General features: G+C 47.3%; 1 protein-coding gene across 3 annotated transcripts in view; it reads right to left on the bottom strand.

The window, feature by feature from the left end:
* Positions 1-20,794, bottom strand: part of Man1c1 (mannosidase alpha class 1C member 1) — a 130,288-nt gene that overhangs the window by 71,056 nt on the left and 38,438 nt on the right. For all 3 annotated transcript variants that reach the window (XM_063235792.1, XM_003471319.5, XM_063235793.1), the window contains exon 2: positions 5,011-5,107. In XM_063235792.1, coding sequence (XP_063091862.1) covers positions 5,011-5,107 — 97 coding nt within the window. The remainder of the gene's footprint in view (positions 1-5,010; positions 5,108-20,794) is intronic.

Below are 20,794 nucleotides of genomic sequence, written 5' to 3'. Positions count from 1 at the left end.
AAAAATTCCAGGAAACTGCTTAAATGAAGGGGTGAGAGGTACACTGTCCACCAGTGGGTTGCCTGCCCCAAGTTTCTGCATTGGGCATTCAAGGGCTGGGGGACAGGCCAGGAGAGACTGGGGTGGGGCACCCCTGCAGTCCTCATGTCGGGTGTGGGCCCAGGCTACTTGGGCAAGACCTAGTCAGGATGGGAGCAGCCTCCACAGGGCTCAGGCCTTGCATTACCCTCACAGCAAGGCACGCGTGCAGAGCCTCCCAGCACTGGACCAGATTTCAGTCTCTGAATCTTGAGAAGGCGGTACTATTATTGTTCTACTTTATAGATAAGGAAACAGGCCCAGGGAGGTTAAGAAACATACCCAAATTGGGCACAGCTGTAATCCCGGAGCTCTGGAAGGCTGAGGAAGGAAGATCACAAGTTTGAGCCCAATCTGTCTCAAAATTTAAAAATAAAAAATAAGTCTGGGCATAGCTCTATGAAAAGTCCCAGGTTCAATCCACAGAACAAGGAAAGAGAGAGAGAGAGAACACAGACATAAAAAGGCAGGTGGGCAGACAGGGAAAGAAGGAGGAAAGGAGGGAGAGAGGGAAGGAAAGAAACTTGGCCAAGCTCACACAGCTCCTAAGCAGCAGAGTGGCCTGGCCTGTAAATCCAAGCCGGCTGGCTCAGGGACCAAGCTCTCTAGCTAGCTGCTTACCATCCCCCCACATCCTGACATAGGAGTGAACATCTGCCCCTTTTCACAGGTGAGAAAGCTGGGCCTCATCATACTAGACCTCTCCTTTATGGCATCGTGTGTGGCTGCCACCATCTGTCCCACCCCCTGCCCCCAAGTCTCCCCATGCATCTTCAAGCTGAAAACTCACTTCTGTAATAAGCGCACCCCCAACTAAGTGTCTGTTCTGTACTTGGCAAGGGCCCTGCCCACTCTGCAGCCTGAGACCACCCAGATTCATCTGGACACAAAGCCCATGCTCTGTTTGCCACCCAGGTAGACGCTGTCCTACCCTTTCAACTCTCCCAGGAAGAGAAAAAGGCAGCTCTCTGCCTTGGCCTGGGCCATAAGGCCAGAGCAGCCTGTGCCTTTTTTGTTGGTGACCACTGGGGCCTTGGGCATATTTTGTAGCAGGGCATGCTGAGCCAGATGTGGGTAAAAAAACAAGACACAGAGTCAATGAAATGATTAGGACACAATCATTTCATTCAGTCAGGCTCGAAAGATGCCTTACTAAGAGGTCTTGTTCTCAAAGTAAGAACAGATTTGTAAAGGCAAGAGGCAGCCGTGAGGGGGATTCAGAGCGGAGAAAGGCCGCATGGGGGACCAGGCTCAGTGTCCGACTGTGCTCACTGCAGCTCTGACGAATCCTGGCAAAGCGAGGTGGCAGCGTGAACTCATCACCTGCCCCGCAGGCCCAGGGACGTGGCTGCCAGCAGCCCTGTCCAGATTGAGCAATGGACACGAGGAGACTGCTTAGGGTCTCCCTGTGTGTCCCACTCAGTGAGAGGGCCAGGATGGGCACTGCCGACCACCTGTCTGTCCCTGAAGTGTCCTGTGTCTGCAGGACTTGGCCCATGGCGAGGTCACTGATTGAGTGACGCAGCCCATCCGTCCCAATCCATTTAGAAAAGCAGTGATGGTGTGACACGCTGTTTAGTTCAGGCCAGCTCACCTACTTCCATCTGTGAAGACAGTCTAGCTTCCAAGCCCCTCGTGGAGCCACCCCAACCCCTTGTCCATTGGGTATGTTCTCATAAGCCTATTTGTGATAACCATAATCACAGCTATCATCTATTAACAGTGTCTCTGTGTCAGGCATGACTTGATCCAGAAGTCTGATGTTAACTTCACTTCACAGAAAAACAGCCTCAGAGAGAAACAACTTGCCCAAGATCACACAACCAGGAAGCAGTGAAGTCTAAATTTGAACCCAGGTCTTTCTGGCTGCAGAAATACAGACCCTCAAGTCGATGACCTCAACAACTGCTCATATCATTGTCATGATCACCTGTATTTGTCCTCTCTCTGAGTATCTGGATAGACCCTGGAGGGGCCACGGGAAGGAGCACATGTCTTGGCAGAGATGACAGAGATTTCACTTTACACGGTGGGGGCTCCTGTGTCCCTAGAACCTAGTGAGTGAAAGGGAGTAAACTCAGACCAGCTCTCCCTGTCCTGTTCCTGGCTGCCTGTGTGTAACCTTCTTTCCCAAGGGCCAGCTGGCAAAGATAGCTCGTCTACTAGCTGCCTGCTCACTGTGACGGGATTCTTAAGGCTTGTCCAAGGACACTCATGGGAGACAGACAATCCAGGGGACCTCAGAGACCACCATGGACTCACTGGTGACTGTGAACCTCATTTATCATAACAGAAATCATAAATAATGGCATGTACACACATACTCATTTATATACTCATAGCAGTCCCACTACAGAGGATAAATGAACAGGGGCCCAAAAAGGTAAACCACTTGGACTTGGCTAAACCCCTGCAGACAGAGTAAGGATTTGCACCCAGGTCTTCTGACTCAAGGTCCAGGTTTTTTCCCCATTATGGATGGAGACCATGCTCCACCTGGCTTGGTGATTGGCAAGGGGATGGGAGGTTGAGATTTAAGTCCTAAGGACTACGGAACTTTATAAAATGGGACTGGATTTAGCTCATTCCCTCCCAGAAGTGTTTCCCATGATGGTCTGAGCAATAGCTGTACCCATGCTGAGCAATTTTGCAAATTGACAGCCTCTCCTCCCCATCAAGCTCCAATTCCTTGGATATTTACAAACTGTTTAGAGAAAAGGAGAGGGGAAGCCTTCTCCATCGCATTTCCACTTGTACTAATAACACAATCTCTAACAACTTTGACAAGCTGCACACCAGCCCTCCTTCTTCAGGGTTGATGGCGAGGGTGGGGTGTGGATCTGTAGTCCAGGCAGCTGCAACGGCAGCTCGCCACCAGGATCCATGTACTACATATTGGGGCTAAAGAAAAGTCTCTTTTACTCCATCTGATTTGAGAATTCCTCTCTAGGAATCTATTCCTAGAGAAAACTTTATTCAGAATGTGATAACTCATGCATTATTTTAACAGCAAAATCTAGAAACAATCTTTGTCCAACATTAGCAGGAAGATTAAATGAATTAGTACAGCATATCCACACAATCACTGAAACCATTAAAACACTCTTTACAAAAAGAGTTAAGTGATTCTTGTGATATAATATTAAAAAGAGAGAAACATACAGAGAGAGATAAAGAGAAAAGGATATAAAATTGTATATAAAAGGATTTAAAAACACACAGGAGTAAACACTGGAAGGAAATGAGGCAAGATGTCAACAGAGGCTGCATCTACATGGCAAACAAGTAATTTCTGCCTGCTCTATGCTTTTTTTGATACTGTCCTTTTTTCCCTTATGTTTCTAAGATAATCAGAAAAATAAATCAACAAAGCTACCTAAATCCACCCCCCTCCAGGGCAGTGGACAGTGGGATATATTACAGTGCTGACTGGTCAGGAGGAGGAGATGGGTCCCTGTCACCTTTCCCACAATGTGGTAGACAACTCCAGTGACTCCCCTTGAATGCAGCACAATTGTTGTAATGTTGATCATATGGAGACTTATTTCCTTATACTGATACGTAGAGAGCTTGCTATGGTATTTCCTTCTCTCTTCACTTGGCTCTAAGCATTGCAAATAAGGTCAGCTGAGGTACACACGTAGTGCTCTTTGTAAAAGATATGAGCACAGCAGGATGCTGGAGCCATCAGCTCCAGGAATGTCAACTGGGAATGAGCCTCAAAGTAAAGAGGCTATGAGTCCCCAGGACACAAAAATTTACGTATCAGAAACCAAAGCAACAGCCTCTTAAAACAATTCAGTTGTTACCTTAATTGAATTATGCAAATTGACCCTTCTGCATATCCTTATCTCTGTATTTTGCAGAGATGTTTTTCTCCCTACTTGGCCAGCCAGCTCAAGTTACTCATGTAATTCCCACCATCCTCACTGTCACTTATCCCTGAGCCACCCTGTTTCTTCACAAAATAATAAATACGAAGATCAGGGCCTTTTTCCACATATCCTCACGGGGATTGGACTTAGGACCCCTTGGCCGCCCTTAACTTGGAACATGTCTTGGTGTCTCTCTCACTGTGGGTTGCAATGGAAGTGGTAGATTGAAATTAACTTGTTGGGATTCCAATAACATCTCAATGGAACTACAAATATAACTTTTTGGATTGTGGGGAAAACTAGACAAAGGATTACAATATTTGAATGACTGTACACAATATTTGGGATTACAGTATTTGGCGCCCAACATGGGACATGAACCCACAACCCCCAAATATTGCACATCTCTCAGGCAAGGAAGCAGGCAGGCCACTGGCAAACCCTGTTTCAAGGGAGCCAACTTGCAGAAAGGAAGCAGGCACTATTTCAGATGTGAGCCAGGCCCATGATAAGACCTGGCAGTTTCTCTGAGAGGAGAGGGGCAGAAAGGGGCTCATAAGTCTCCTGGTTCAGCAAATGCTGTGGCCAGAAGAGAACGAAGCCAGCAGCCACCCAAAGTTGCAAGTAAAATATAAATAAGCTGCTGAAACCCTACATGTGTTGTTCTGTAAGACATCCCTGGACCCTACTGGCAGCCTGGGCACCAGCTCCATGGGATGTGTGTTGGTTTTTCCATCATAGTGCCTTCCGTCATCTCACCCACATGCTCTGGAGGAACTCAGACTCAGTCCTCAATGTCCCTCCTAGACCAAAACTCATCCCTTACCATCCCTGCTCACAGTCCCAAGTTTCTGTCCCTAAAGCATTGTGATAACCTTGAGATCTGTAGGGCTGGAGAGAAGCACAGGGTTTACCTCAAGCTAGGAAGGCTGAGGAGCAGGAAGAGCCCAAAGGAACACAGATAGAGATGCCCCGGGCCTGGAGAAAGAGGGCTGCACTCTGGAAGGGAAAGTAAAATCCCACTCAGATGTCAGAGGGCAGGGCCCTGTCCACTCACCGAACATGCTGCCCTCGTAGCCATCCTTCGTGAGCGGCCGGAGCTCGTTCTTCCCCATCGCGTAGCGCCGGTAGCTCTGCCAGGCAAAGCGCATCATCTGCAGGAAGGAGCAGAGGACAGGGGTCCTGGGTGACACGATGCCCATCACACAGGTGGACAACTGTGGTACTTCCGTCACACGGATTTAACCCATGCTGTAAAGATGATCTCCCAAAGCTGGGTATGGTGGTGCACAGCTGTAATCCCAGCACGTGGGAGGCTGAAGCAGACAGACTAAGAGTTCAAGGCTGGCATGTGCAGTGTAGTGAGACCCTTAAAAAACCAAAACCAAAACGCTCAAAATAAAACAGGTCTCCCAAATTTTCCAAGTTGAGGAAGGCAGCTGCTCTCACTACTGCTCTTACCACTGCCTGGAAAGCCCATCTTCTTCACAAACTCCCGCCTCTACAGTCTGTCCAGAGATTTCTTAGGATATGATAAGCACTAACTTAGTCCTAGCTGTCTGTCAGTGCCAAGTGAAAAGCCACCTCTTCCAGGCAGCTGTCCCTGTTTTGCTCTGGCCTAATCTGCTAAAGGAAGAAACGAACTCACTGAGCAGGTGAGAGCCTGTCATGACTTAAAGGACAACACCTGAGTGAGGACTGGTCACTCCATTCTATTCATAAAAAAGTCAAAGCAACCTGGCCACAAGATTCCCCAGGGAGTCAGCAAGCGGGCTGGGAATTGAGCCTATGCCTGTGACTCTGAAGCCTTAGGTCTGCCCCCTAAAGTCACCACATGAGGTTCTTTGAACTGCTATCATCATCCTGGCCATCTCTCCAGCACCCTAGGTGGCCACTGTTATTTACTGTTGCCTGGCTCTGGACCATGAATTTGTTGAGGCCAGAAACTACACCTACCTTGCCTCAGTTTCCCCAGGGCACCCAGCACAGGGCTTGGCACATGTAGCATCAATGAGTAGCTAAGGACTCCGTCACCCAGTGTGTGAGCTCTTACTTTGCACAAAGCTTCATGCCAGCACCCATCTGCCTTAGCTGCATGTAGCACTGAAGGCCAAGGGACACACAAGGTGACACTCTTCCCCTCTTCCCCCCACCACACCGTGCTGCTCTGCGCCCGTGCATCCCAGTCTTCCTCATCTGCCTGAACAATAGGCTGCTTTTGCCTTTGCAGGCTGCAGGAGGACAGAACAGCAAGCTCTGAGGTGACCGCAGGGCGGAGGAGGCAGCCAGAGCTACGCAGTGGAGGCACTGCTAAGGGGCCTGTGGCTGGAGAAGTAGCCAGACAGGGAGGAAAGAACTCAGGCTTTGAGACCGGAGAGACCTGAGTTCCAATCCCCCATGTCTGCTGCTATCCCTGTGACTCTGGCATCAAATGTACATCTCCGAGTCTCACATGCCTCACCCAAGTCCTGCGTAAATTGCAACAAAGCCTGCTTTGCCATGATGCTGAGAAGTTTCAATGAAGGACAATAAAGGAAACGCCCTCTTCCAGAAGCAAGGGTTTGACACTTGTTAGTTCTCTTTCCTTCTTGGCCTTCTGAGGATATGTCTGATCTCATCTGTACCCTACTCTTCCCGTACTCTTAGTTCTCAGACATCAGCTTGCATGGGAATCACTGGGGGCCGTGAAAATACATTAGTAACCGGATTCCTAAGTGTCTGACTCAGCAGGTCTGGGGGCAGGACCCACAAAGCTGTCTTCCTAACAAGTTCCCATGGGACACTGCTGGTTCATGAGCACGTCTGAGATCCCCTGATCTATTACACAGGGTGAATGTCCCTTATCCAGAACACTTAGGACCAGATGGGGTTCAGATTTCAGTTTTACTTTCAGATTTTAGAATATTTGCTTAAACATAATGAGATGTCCTGGGGAGGGATCCAAGTGTAAACACAAAATTCATTTATGTTTTACATACAGCTATATGTATAGCCTGGAGATAATTTTACACAATAATTTTAGTACGCCTGAATTTCCACTGCGACCCATTATACGAGGCCAGGTGTGGAATTTTCCATCTGTGGCATCATATTGCCCAAAATGTTTAGGATTTTAGAGAATTTAGATTTTAGATTGGGGATGCTCGGCTGTATTTCTCTTTCTCTATTTCTCATCTCACTTCTAGATACTTCTCCTCCTAGCTCTGGACTGTGTTTCCTGCCCCAGTGGTCCTCTTCCTAGGATATTTCCCCCTGTACTTACTATGGCCGCATTCCCTGACCAGAAGTCAGACCTGATGGGAGAATGGCTTGAACTCTCCCTGAAATGGAAGAATAGTCTAGTATCACCTCCCTATTTCACAGATGAAAAAACTGAGACTCCAGACAGACAGCGGTCAGAGAAGCACATCTATTAAGGCTTGAATACAGCTCTTTTATCTCCCAGGGCAGCAGATCCCACCTTATGCTCAGCTGACACAGGGCTTCCCATGCAACACACATGCAAATGTCACAGTAACGCATGCCAAGCACTTGGCACCGGCTTTGAGTCCTGGTTTCACTCCTCTGTTATTTTCTACTTATCCTCAATTGGCAATAACAGGAAATAATCGCTTGGTACCAACACTTGAGACAGACTGGCCTCTTCCCTTTCTCTCTCTTATCTGGGGGCAAGTGGCTGGGTGGGAGGGTAGCAGCAGGCTGCTACAGCAGAAGTCACAATAGATAAGAGGCAGAGGTCTGGGGTGCAGGGAGATCATATTCTACTTTGAAAATGTCCCCATTTAGAGTGGGTATTCGGGGATAATTACGGGAATCATAGACACATGGTCTTAAAGGAGCTGTCACCACAGGGAAGTAGGAATGTTTGGAACACAGCCCATCTGGGGCCGGATTCCAAGGCAGTCAGAACTGCCTTGACCTGCTGATCCTCGTGTGTCTCCCCACATAGGTCACAGGTGATTCAGCCCAGGTGCTAGATGAGCAGGGGATGGACAGTCCCTGGCCAGGCGGTCCTCCTCCCTCTTTCAAACACATCCTCAGCAACACCTGCCAGGCGTCCCGTCCTGTGTCTGGGCGCAGCTGGGGCTGCAGGAATGGCGAGCGTGCTCTCTCAGCCCTACTTCCTCCCTCCCTACCGGCTCCTCTTCTTCCTTCAGGTCCAGCTAAAGGACACGTTTCTAGGGAGGCCCCCTTCCCAGCCACTTCTAAGTCAGGCTTGAAATCAGATTCCTGCCCCCACAGTCCCAAAGCACAGTGCCATGGTGGCCACTGTCAGGCTGTTACACCCACAGCCATCAGGTCAGCCCCCACCCCTGTTCACTGTGACACGCCCAACCACTCACCCAGGAACCAGCATGAGGAAAGTGCTCATTGACTACGTGTTCAATCAGTGTAAGAACAAACAAGAAAACTGGCTATACAGCCTAAGACATGCCCAAGAGACTCACTGTAAACCTACAGCATAGGTAAGACATGAGCAGGTATATACAGGTCAGAGGCACTGGGAAGGGGCACTGGCTTTGAGTCCTGAGTGTATCCCAGGGACTCTTGGTGGGTATCCAAGTGTTCTGATGGACAGACAGGATACTGACGGACACAGGGAGATAACGATCCATTTCACTCTGGAACTGGTGACATGCTGCAGGTGATACCTGCACTTGGCATTATAGATAGGGAGTCCCTGATTTAATGCTCAGACCTCACAGGTCACCCAGGCCAACTTGGAAGTTTCATAATAGAGGCTTAAGTGGTCTCTTTTTTAAAATCCCCAGTGGCAGGGTTCTCACCAGCTTATCAGGCAGCCTGATCAGTTGGAGTTTCACCAAGTTCTTCGTAATCAATCCAAATCTGTTTTCCCTGTGGGACCAGAGGGTTATGGCTCATCCTGCTTCTGTACCACAGATGTGCAGCAATGGGGAGCAACGATAGGCTGCCAGCTCTAACAAGTCCCTGCAGCCATGAGGGTGGAATGTCAGCTCCCTTGGCTTGGGACTGGGGGAAGCACACTTTTGGGTATGTCTGGGTAGGTCCTGGAGGCAGGACCTTGAGACCGATGTCTGGTCTCTCAGTCCTTCCTCCTTGGCAGCCGCCCCACTCTGCTTCCCAGCTGTCACACTAAGCAGCTGTTCCGCCATGCCTGCCTGCCATGTTGCCACTGTGGAGTCAGCACACCATGGACTGAATTCCCTTTAAACATGAGCCAAAATCAACCTCTCCTTAAGTTGTGGCTCTCGGGTATGTGTCCAGCGATGGGAAAGCTAGCACAGTCTCTAGAATTTCCTGTGTTCTCTCATGGTACCCTCTGAAATCACAGACACGTACAACATATAGGAGTAGATGTCCAGGTACCCCAAGGTTTGTCACCCCTTTGTTGAACTTGGTTCTCCTTTTGGTAAGGAGCAGAAACCGATGTGAAAATTTGCTTGGTTATTTCTGGATCAGATTCTGCAGTAATGGACTCGCCATTTATCCCTAATGATGTCCATCTCACGGGACTGTGCCTGCCGTCCTATGCTGTCAGAATCTTGCTGGAACCAGATCTTTCAAGACACATGTATATCTGCCTGTTTTGAGTAATGGAAGAATTAAACAGGCTGCCATCTGTTTCCCCCACCACGTTCTGGACAGAAGTGGAAGCGGTCAGGCTGAAGCAGCAGCAGGGCCTCCCAGACCTAGTACCGCTCGCTGTCACTCCCTCTGCAAGTGAGAAATCCACCCAACGATTAGCACAGCCCCCGTTTCTCCGTTTTTGTACATGACGACACTGTGAAAGACAGGGCTGAAATGTAAAAATACTCTGCCCTAGTACAGCTAGTACTGAAAAGATAAATGGCTTTTTTTTTTTAACAAAGGAAAATAAGGGGTTAGACTGGCATGATTATTGTTGGAGAACTCATTTTTGCTCCTGCAGATCATTTTTGTTCTAAATGCTTGCAAATTGCTAACTTAAAAATCTATTAGTCCAACTAGAATTACCATCTTCAGAAAGATGGACAATAAAAAGTACTGCCCAGGATGTGGATAAATTGGAACTCTCATAAATGGCTGGTGGGAGTGTAAAATAGTTTGGCAAAAAATGAAATAATGAGTCAAAATGCAGTTAGCATATGGCTAGCAATTCTAATCCTGGCATATATTCCTGCACAGGAAAGAGTTAATGCAGCAGAGCTGAGACTTCGGTCCTCAGAGAGGCCTCCTTGCAGGGTTGGGCTTTGCTGGCACCTGGAAGGTGAGTTCTGGTGAGTTCCGACTGTTGCTTCCTTGGTAAGGTGCCTCGCTACACCTGCACTGTGGGTACAAGCCACGTGGCTTATGTAGCACCTCTGCTTTTCTCCTGGGAGCTTGGGAGTTTGCTACTTGTGAGGCCAAGGGTGCCCACGCCCTCAATAAAAACTGAGTCTCTAAAGAGCTTTCCTGGAAGACAACACCTTACGTGCTGTCACGATTTGATGCTGCAGGAACTGAGTATGTCTGCATGACTTCACTGAGACGACTCTTGGAACTTGGCCCAGACTTTTGCCCATGCACTTTTTCCTTCAGCTAATTTTGCTATATGCCTCAGTCTTGAGCAGGATTAAGGGCGAGATCTGCAGGTTCTCCTAATGAATCCCTGAGCCCGGGTGTGGTCTAGGGGAGCCCTGACATACAGCCAAGACAGACACATGGCCACAAAAAAAAATGTGGACACAAATGTTTGTAGCAGCCTTCTTATAGCTCAAAAGTCCAGTGACTGATGAGCAGACCATCACAATGTAGTACAGCCACATAATAAAGCCAGAACAAGGAGCTAAGCACTGACACATGAAGGAAACCTGAAAGACCACACCAAATGAAAGACACCAGACACAAAAATGCTACTGTGTATGTGATACCCCTTATATCAAATGCCCAGAATGAGCAAATCCATCCGACAGAAAGCAGAGTAGCTATTGTCAGGGGCAGGAGGGAGGGAACTGGAGAGTGGCTGCTGGTGAGTGTGAGGTCTTTCGGGAGGGATGAGGATGTTCCAGAATTGACTGTGATTGTGACTGCATAACCGCAAATAAACCAAAAAACACTGAGCCTACGCTTTTAAGAGGTAAATTTTATGGTATATAAACTATATCTCAATAAAGCTATTATTGATATTTTTAAAAACCTACTAATGGAAACAGACAGATATCATACGCCATGTCATACGCTACACAGAAGGACAAAACACTGCTTCAGGGATATTTTTGTTAAAATTGCCTAACACGAACTAACCCTAAGGACACAACAGACAAGCCCAAGTTGAGGGACATCGATGATTTTTACTCTTCAAAGTCAACTACATCAAGGAGGAGAAGGAAAAGACTGAGGAGCTTCCGGACTGAAGAAGCGTGGAGAGACATGAATGAGATCTATTACGTGATCTTGTCTTAGATCCTGGGGCAGAAATAACATCTATCATTATTACTATTATTATTATTACTACTACTACTATTACTGAAAAGGAAGTTGAGACAGCTGACAAAATCTGAATGTATTCAAACAGTGCCAAGTTGCCAGCCATAGTGCTTGTGCTATTAGGTAGAGAAGTGCCATCATCCCCTCAGAAATACACAACAAAATATTCAGTGTTAAGGGCCATTGTTTCTGCAGCATACTCTCAAGTGGTTCAGAAAACAATGATCTATGTGCACACACGGGCTCATGCACATGCATAAGTGCACACACACACATAGAGGGAGCGAAGGGGATGAACAACAAGGGTTAACAGCCGCACAACCAGGTAAAGGAACACGGGAGAGTTTTATTAGAGTTTTGTAACTTTTCTACAAGTCTGAAATTTTTTAACAATTTTTTTTAAAAATGGGAAGTTTTGCTGGAAGTTGATGATATTTTTACCTACATTCGACATTGCAGATTTCTATTTCCTTCTGCTTCTCATAAATAATGGCAGATGTGGTCACTGCCAGGCTACTTGCTGTTCCTCCTACCTAGTTCCTCAAAGGACGAGCTGGCTCTTCACGTCTGCTTCACCAAGTCTGTCTTTCAGGAAGATGGAGCCCAGCAAGAATTAGCAACTAGCAACTGTGGCTTCTCCTCTTATAATTATAGTACCGTGTTCAAATCAGATGCCTATCCTCAGTCTGTTCTCTTTGCTTCCAAAACATAAATAAACTAAATGTCCCCTTTTGTGGTTCTAAGCATTTTCCAGACATTTCAGCTCAGTTTGGGCTTCAAGATCCTCTCCCCACATCCTCTCCCCCCCCGATTTCTGGATTGCCTTTTATCTTGCGTTCAGTGGCCCTGTTATTTTGTGTGTGTGTCTATCTTGCACTATGGTTTGGAGATGGTTTGTCCTCCAAGGGTTTATGTACTGGAGGCCCAGTGTGAATGCAATGGTACTGAGGTGGGCCTAGTGAGGGGTGAGCAGGTCACCAGGGACACCATCCTCAGAAGCAATCAACGCATGCCCAGTGGCAGTGGGTTGGGACCTATGGGAGTGGGTTAGGTTCCATGGGACTGGACTGGCTGCCAAGGGAGGGATTGTAATAAAGTAAATTCAGCATTCTCACCTGGCTCTCCCTTCCTTCACCAGGCAATCTCTCTCTTCTGTTTATAGCCACTTCCCTTTCCTGTTTCTCACTATGAGACACACAGAAGGACACATCACTCAAGACAGAAGGACACACTGGCCCACACTGCCAAGGCTAGCACCATGCTCTTGAACCTATAGGACTGTATGCCAAAAAAATCTCTTTTCTTTATAAGATTTCCCACCTCCAGTAAGACTATGACATCGTTGCAGATAATTCTCAAAACAAAGTTGTGGCCTGCTGTATCCATCAATCTGTATTTTAACGTGTCAAAGGTACACATGCTCACCACAGAAAAGCAGAGAGAGAGAGGAAAAACCTCCATCTTTCAATCCTAACATTTGGTATCTTTCTTTTCACTGTTTTTCTCCCTATGTATCTTTGTTTCTTCCTGTGAGTATGACACACAGACATGTGACAAAGCCTTTGTAAACATCAGTTAATAGCTATATAATAGCCTACTGAGTCATTCATCATCAATCTCCCTCCCCTACGATTAGACATTTCAGTGATTTCTGGTTATGGCGAGTGCAAAACAATGCCATAGTGAACATCTTTATGCACAAAATATGTCCAATAATTTCCTTAGGCCAGAACCTCTAAATAATTGCTTAAAAGACGTTAGTGTTATATATGGGGGCTTTTAAAGACTACACCCTGACAGCTTGCTTTCCCCACCACTGTACAAAACTTGGCAAATAGGAAAATATATAGCAATCTTTTGACAATACAGTAAAGTAACTCACTTGAGGAGAAACAACTAATGCACCAAACAGTAACCGCTTATATCTGTACCGCTCTTTGGGTGATTTAGCTCCCTGAATCTGAGTATTTCTTTCTATGGGCTCAACAGAATAGGTATTTTTCCATGTAGAAATAATTATGCAAGGGCTGTGACATGTAAAATAGTAAACAGACACTAAAAACTGTGCCTTCCATGTCTAGTGATAGGCGAAAACGCTCATTATATAAAATTTTGTGACAATACAGTAAAGTAGTTCACTTGAGAAACAAGTAACACATCAAACATAATTGCTCACACTTGTACAACTCTTTGGGTGCTTCATCTCACTGATCTGGGTACTTCTATGGGCTCAACAGGATCGGTATTTTTCCACTTAGAAATAATTACGTGAGGGCTAAAAAACATGTGACATAAAATAGTAAACAGATATTAAAAACTGTGCTTTCCACAGTGATAGGCAAACATGCTTATTATATAGTATTAAGTAGAAAAGCAGGGTACCAAATGATGCAGCATGCAATTCACTGGTTTACCTTGTGAGTTTAAAACATAAAAAGGACTAGAAGGAAATATGCTAAAATCTTGACAGTAGTTATATCTGACAGTGAGTTCATGATTTTTATTTTTTCTCATCCATCTGCATTTTCTGAGTTTTTTAATTTTCTAAGATGAATAACTAGAAATGTCTATGATGGAAAAAATAAAGATTGTTAAGTGACGAACACAAAGGAGAAATGGTATGGTGCTAGCCTCGGACATGGGCGCACAGGAAGGGTTGCACAGGGAGCAGGCAGGACGAAGCTGATTTTGGTAAAGGATGCAGATAGAAAGGTCTTTGCAGCTGGGCTTTGGGGAGAGGTTCCACCAGCAGAAGAAATGTCATAAAGAGAAGTGCAGGCCCAGAACTGTAAAGTGGGATTTTAGGGCCAGAAATATAAATGATTCCCAAAGCCACATTTTAAATGACTGTATGAGGTCCAGAGAGGGGAAGTGACTTGCGTGTACCCAAGACAGAGGAATTAATGGCACTGCGATGATGATGTCTTTAAGGAGGGCCAGGACGGTGAGGCAGCTGGTAGGGCAGGGGCAGCCTGAGCTATAGAGGGATAACTTGCACAGACTCAAGAACATGATGGTAAAACACCAAGATAATTTGTACCTTTGTTCCCACTAGGTTCCAGAAATACAAAACAAGCACCTGTGTGTGTGTGTATGTGTGTGTGTGTGCGCGCGCACGTGCGCCCGTGTGTGGTGTAGAGAATGGCTCTAAAGGGTCTCTGGAAGTACTTGCTTGCAGCAGTCTGCCATTTACAGATTCAGAGAAATCTTAACAATAGACCACAAAGCCTTCCCTTCACCTGAGCCCTGTGCAAAGACAGAAAACAAAGCTCAGTGATAGAGAGGGCAGAGGCAGAGCAGAATCCTGCCCACACTTATCTTTCCAGCTCTTTCCCAAACAAAAGATGTTCTCAGCCACCTGAACAAATTACAGTGACACGAGACCTTAAAATGAAAAATATTGACCAGGCCGAGGCAGACATTATACTGCATTCACGGTTCACTCGCTTCTAGTCTCGGGGCTTGAGAGTTTTCTCCCGTGGAAAAGCCACTGGAATCTGCTGTGATACCAAGCACAGATGCCCACCCAGCTGAGGAACCCAAAACGAGAGAGGAAAGGTGCCTTTGGGAACAGCAGGGGAGGAACTGGGGGTGAGGCAGGCTGCCACCAGAGTGAAAAGTTTGCATTGGAAAGTTCTTTGGGGAGCAACTGGATGGGAAGTGGGTAAGCACTGAAACGGTGAGACACCTCTCTTTTCAAAATAAAACACACACACACACAAACACACACACACACACACACACACACACACACACACACACACACACACACACACAGGCAGGGCCAGGTCTGGCAGTGACCCAGAACCACAGGTGCTACATCTCAAAGACGCCAAGAAGGAAAATGGATTTTCCCAGTCATTAAGGACAAGCGCTCACACCATGACGTGCAGCATTACTGGCATCACTCAGCAGTGACACCTGGCCCCATTTGCAGGGCCAAGCAGCAAAGGATTTGGTCTCTAACCATCCTGGGGTCTAATGACTGCACAGATAGAGGGATTAGAGCAGCGGGTTGTTGTTATTATTGTTGTTGTTGTTTCTCCCCTTTTCAGCCTGAGGAAAGGGCTAACAGCTTGGTACCTGAACCATCCATGCTGGGTTTCTGGATCTACACCAGCTATGGGTGCAACACAACGTGACCTGGCTGGTAGCCGAGCTGAGGTCCATGAACACACACGATCTCGGGTCCGTTGTTCAGAGCTGGACCCAGGTAGTGTTTGGCTGTACTCTGCAGGGGACGGAAAGGGAGGTGCTGCCTCCAACCCCCTCAGTTTCAGGTTTGCTTCAGCTACAGAAGGACAAATGCAGGAAACAAAACAAACAACAACAAAAAAAGTGCGACACAACTCCAGACCTGAGGTCCAGACAGCTCTCCCACATCTTGTCCATGGAGATTCAGACTGGAGCACTCAGAAGTTCATGTCATCCGGAGCTGTCCTAAGGTGCATGGTTCAGAGAGAGATTCTGAGGGCTCCAAGTGTGGTCTGGAGACACAGCCAGGCAGCACACTAGAGATGCCCCATACCAGCAGCCACTCCCCAGACTTGCTGAATCAGAATCAGCATTTCAACAAGATGCCTAGTCAATTCAAATGCACACAAAATTTGACAGGCTGCTCTCAGGCTCTGCTGTGTGGCCTTCCTTGCCTGAGAAACTTAACCTCTCTGAGTCTGTTTCCTCATCTGAAAAAACACAGGATAGCATGGACAGAGGACCTTTCATCTTTATAATAACCCTGCAAGTAAGATAACACATGTAAATTTGTGTAGCACAGTGGCGAGAACATAGAAGTGCTCAATAAAAACCTGCATCAGATGACTGCTATGTTGCTTTTTTTTTTGTCTTTTTCCTTTTTATCTGTACCAGGGATCGAACTCACAACCACAGGCTTGCAAGGCAGGCGCTTATACCACTGAGCTAAATCCCCAGCCCTGATTGCTATGCTGCTAATGTACCCACTCATCTCCAATCACTGCACCCTAACTCTACACATATCTCTCCCTGGGACTCCTGCAGCTTTCCAAATGGGAACTTAACGTCTTCTCTCCAGCCCTGTACACTCTTCTCCACATGGCCAAAGTGGTCTGAAATGCAAATTTATTCATATTTGTGCTCTCCCACAATACATTCCACTAGGTATAAAGATCAAACTCCTCACTGAGGCCCATGAAGTCCTGCAAGTCCCACCCACACCCAGTTTATCCCCTCATCTCTGTCCCAGCCACATTAGTTTGCTTTCCCAGTTCTTCCCAAGAACATGACTCCCCTGCCTGAATGCTCCATGGACCACTCACTGCTCTGTTCACTCTGTGCTTGAATTTCATTTACCTATTGCTTCTCAGCTCAGTTGCCTCTTTTTAGAAAAGCTTTGCCCTTGTGGAATCCTCTATTATGGTATTAGTTACAGATGTTTTTACATTATGCAACTCATTCATTAGTACCCACTTCCCCCCAGAATGCCTGTCACTCCCCTCACTGCCCGCCTCGGGAGAGCAGCTGGCACATGGACACCCTCCATAAATAAGTTGATTAAATGTCAAGGGGAGCCTTTGGGCTGCTCATGTCACAAGAACCACGAAGAACGGGCTGTCTGGGACAGAACGCCTTACTGCCCAGTGGTTTTAGTTTACTCAGGAAGGATTTGTCAGAGGCCCACAGAACGACAGTTCCCCCTATATCCCTCTGCTAGTGAGAGCCTCTGACCTTGTTGCAAGGGCCTGCAGACAGACAAAGGCACTGGCTGAAGGTCAGACACCCGGCAGCAAATCAGATTTTGTCTCTGCACACAGATGGCTCCCGACTGCAAAATGAAGGGTCTTGCACTCCTCCCTTCCACCTCAGACTGCGTGCTGCGTGGGGACAAAGATGAGTGACAGCAGGGAAGACCTTAGCTCACCGACATGGCAAATCCCAACAGGCCATGGGAAGAAATGTGATACAAAACCTGCCCCTGTCCGGCAGGCTGACCATGTCCACTGTGTTCTGCTTTACTTATTCAAGCCTTCTGCTCACCCGTGAGTTAGGTGGGGTGGTGTCGTCACCTCCACTTTCCCAGAGCTCACACTTGCAGAATAACCATGAGCCAAACACCCTGCATTACCCTGGGGCTTTTACACCTCTTGGAGGCGCTTTTTTTTTTGGTCTTTTTTGTTTTTATCGGTACCAGAGATCAAGCTCACCAGTGCCTGCTTTCAAGGCAGGCGCTTATGCCGCTGAGCTAAATCTCCAGCCCCTTGGGGGCGCTCTTACGGAGAGGGAGTGGCAGGACAGTTGAGTGCCTGGCTGTGGATCCCAGCTCTGCCCAGCTGTGTGTCCTTGGACAAGATAAACCTCTCCGTGCCTTCATTTTTCTCATGTTTAAAAACAATGACAGTAGGGCTGGAAGTTTAGCTCAGCAGCATAAGCACCTGCCTTGCAAGCAGGCAATCATGAGTTCGATCCCTGGTACCGATAAAAAGGAAAAAGACAAAAAACAAAAACAATGACAGTGCTGTATTATGCTGATCCAGGGCTTTTTATGAGTCATCAGTGCTTTATCCATGTATTAATTCATTTAATCTTCATACTTGTTTTGTATGATTAGTATGTCATTACTCTCACTCTCAGATGACGAATCTGAGACATCTACCCAAGTGTCATGGCAGTGCTTGTGGCCACAGTGCTACACCACCTCTCACAGAATGGAGGCAGAACCCTCAGCAGATTCCTGAGGGTGATGGCAGATGCTGCTGGCTGCCAGGGTCCCCCAGATAGCACTTTCCCTCTGCTGCTGGGATCGGGAGTCTCCTTTTCTCCATTCCCCACATCCATTCACCAACAAGTCTATAGGTGACGTTTTCTCTCACTCCTTCCCGGCCTTCCCCGCCCACCAGCGGCTCTCCCCTGACCCTCACAATTCAGGCAGAGATGTGCTCTGTCCATGCCATCTTGCCCCAATGCCTCAGTCACTGGGGTCTCTCACTGATCTCAAACACAGCCGCTCTTGCCTGTGACAGGCAGGACAGTGTCCCCCAAAGGTGGCTGTGTCCTAATTTCTAGCACCCGTGGAGATGTTCGGGTAGAAGTGAATTAAGGTTGCTAATCATCTGACCTTGAAATTGGGAGATTAGCCTGAGAAGACAGGAGAGACTGACACAAACACAAGGGTCCTGGGCAGGTGGTCACAAGCACAAGGATGAGATGTGAAGCTCAAAAAAGGCCACATGGGGGCTGGGGATTTAGCTCAGCGGCATAAGTGCCTGCCTTGCAAGCAGGCAGTCGTGAGTTCAATCCCCGGTACCGATAAAAAGGAAAAAGACAAAAAAAAAAAAAAATTTAAAAAGGCCATATGCCAAGAAATGCAGACAGTGTCTAGAAGGAATCTACCCTGGGATGGCTAATTTTAGGTGTCAGCTTGACAGGGCTGGAGATACTCGGATGGCTGATAAAGCATCATTTCTGCCTATGGCGTGAGGGTTTGAATCAATGCCCTTAATATGGAACCAGCACCCTCACCTGGTGCAGGCAGGGTCCATCCAATGACTGAGGCCTGGACAGAACAAACAGGCAGAGGCAGCACAAGTTTGCTTTCTCTCTTCTGAACCTGTGACATCCTTCTTCTCCTGCCCTCGGACATGAGAACCCAGGTGCTTGGGATTCTAGACCTGTATATCAGTTGCTGCCCAGGTTCTCAAACCTGGGCATGGGCTGAGCATTATGTCACTGGCTCCCCTCTTTCTGAGGTCTTCGGACCTGGACTGAGCCACGCTACCAGCTTCCCTTATTCTCTAGCCTGTAGATGGCCTGTTGCGGGATTTGACAGTCTCTATGACTGTATGAGTCAATTTCCTAATAAATAACCTTTCCCCATCATTCACCTGTTTTGTATTTTTTGCCCAGGGTTTCCCCACATTGCCGAGGGCAATGTGATCTTCTTGCCTCAGCCTCCAGAGTAGCTGGGACTATACCTGTGCAACCACGGAGCCCACTCATTTATCTATCTGTATCTTATTAATTCTATTTTCCTGGAAAACTATGGCTAATACACTCCCCTGGAGCCCTGGGAAGGAATTTAGCCTGGCTAACACCTTGATTTTTTAGCCCAGTGAGACTCATTTCAGACTTCCAACTTCCAGAACTGTTGGAGAATAAATTTGTATTTTAAATCACAGAGTTTGTTTGATTTGTTACTGCAGCAAAAGGAAACTAATACACCACCTGGGAACCTTTGCACTTGCCAATGAGTAAATAAATGAATAAAATAACCTGCCAAATCTCCGTCACATTCTCTATTTCATCATAGCACTTTTCTGCACAAGAAATTCTGGAATTCTGGAGCATCAGTACCAGCCCCTTGCCGTCCTGCAGTGGCAATACTGGATAATCGTTTCTTTTATGTCTGTCTCACCTTTGTCCTTGAATGTCATGGCCTATTCACCTGTGCATTTCTAATTCTTAACATAAAGCCCAACTGCCGTGACCCCGTGTGGCTCCTGAGCTTCTTGGGGTTAAGGGCCACGAAAGGATGAGAAAAATAAAGAAAAGACAAAGCTGGGGTCAGGTGGAGCCCTTATCGTCCTGATGGGAGGAAAGGAACTGCTCAACCACTGTAGATACTGGGTGGGAAACATGATGTCAATTTCAGCCCTTTTGCCTAGCACCCCACTGCTTGGCAGGCCTGGGCCCCTCGCCTTCTTGGGGCTGGAACAACTTGTTTACATAGCTTCTTTTGGTCTCTCTGTTTTTTCTGGGCTGGCCTTGCTTTAGCTTCAATGGCTCCCTATACCTAACCAAATACAAAGAATCCACAAGCACAGTCTTAATAATAATAGCTCTTACATGGCCACTATTATCCAGCAGTGACATCCCCAAAGCACTCCAGTGCACCCCAACACTGGGTTAGGCCCTTCATAAGCATTTAATTTTATACAAGCACTGCAAAGTGAGCTTGTCACTTTTATACGATGAAACAATCGAGTCCTGGAGCGTTAGATAACTTGCCCAAGGACACAGAACAAACAGTGGCAGAGTCAGATAATGGTAAAAGAGGGTAACTTGAGAGCTTACACTTGACCATGACAGCAATCTGCTTCCCACCCAGCCACCTGGGAGGTGAGATCAGAGTCTCCTTTGCCCAGCATTCAGGGCTATGCAGTTAGCAGGTAGTGGGGCCAGTGTGAAGCTGATGCAAAAGGCTGCGTCCCTTCCATCTCAGCAGGTTGCTCCACTGTCTAAAGACTGAACCAACAAACATCAACCAAGTACCTCTGAGCAGCATGCAGAGCACAGAGGATCAAATCGAGGGCCGCCGCTGCTTGGTCCTGGGCTGAGAGGCCCATCCTAAAGTCTGCTTCTCTTTGAAGATGAAAAATGTCCACATTCCTGCTCCCCAAAGGGGCAGTCAGCTGGAAGGGGTAGACGGCCTGCCTGCA

The sequence above is a fragment of the Cavia porcellus genome, unplaced genomic scaffold, assembly GCF_034190915.1.
Source record: "Cavia porcellus strain 051 isolate PalLab524CR breed Dunkin Hartley unplaced genomic scaffold, mCavPor4.1 scaffold_25, whole genome shotgun sequence".
Classification (NCBI taxonomy): domain Eukaryota; kingdom Metazoa; phylum Chordata; class Mammalia; order Rodentia; family Caviidae; genus Cavia; species Cavia porcellus.
The sequence above is the reverse complement of the archived record's forward strand: the minus strand, read 5'-3'. Positions and strand labels throughout refer to the sequence as shown.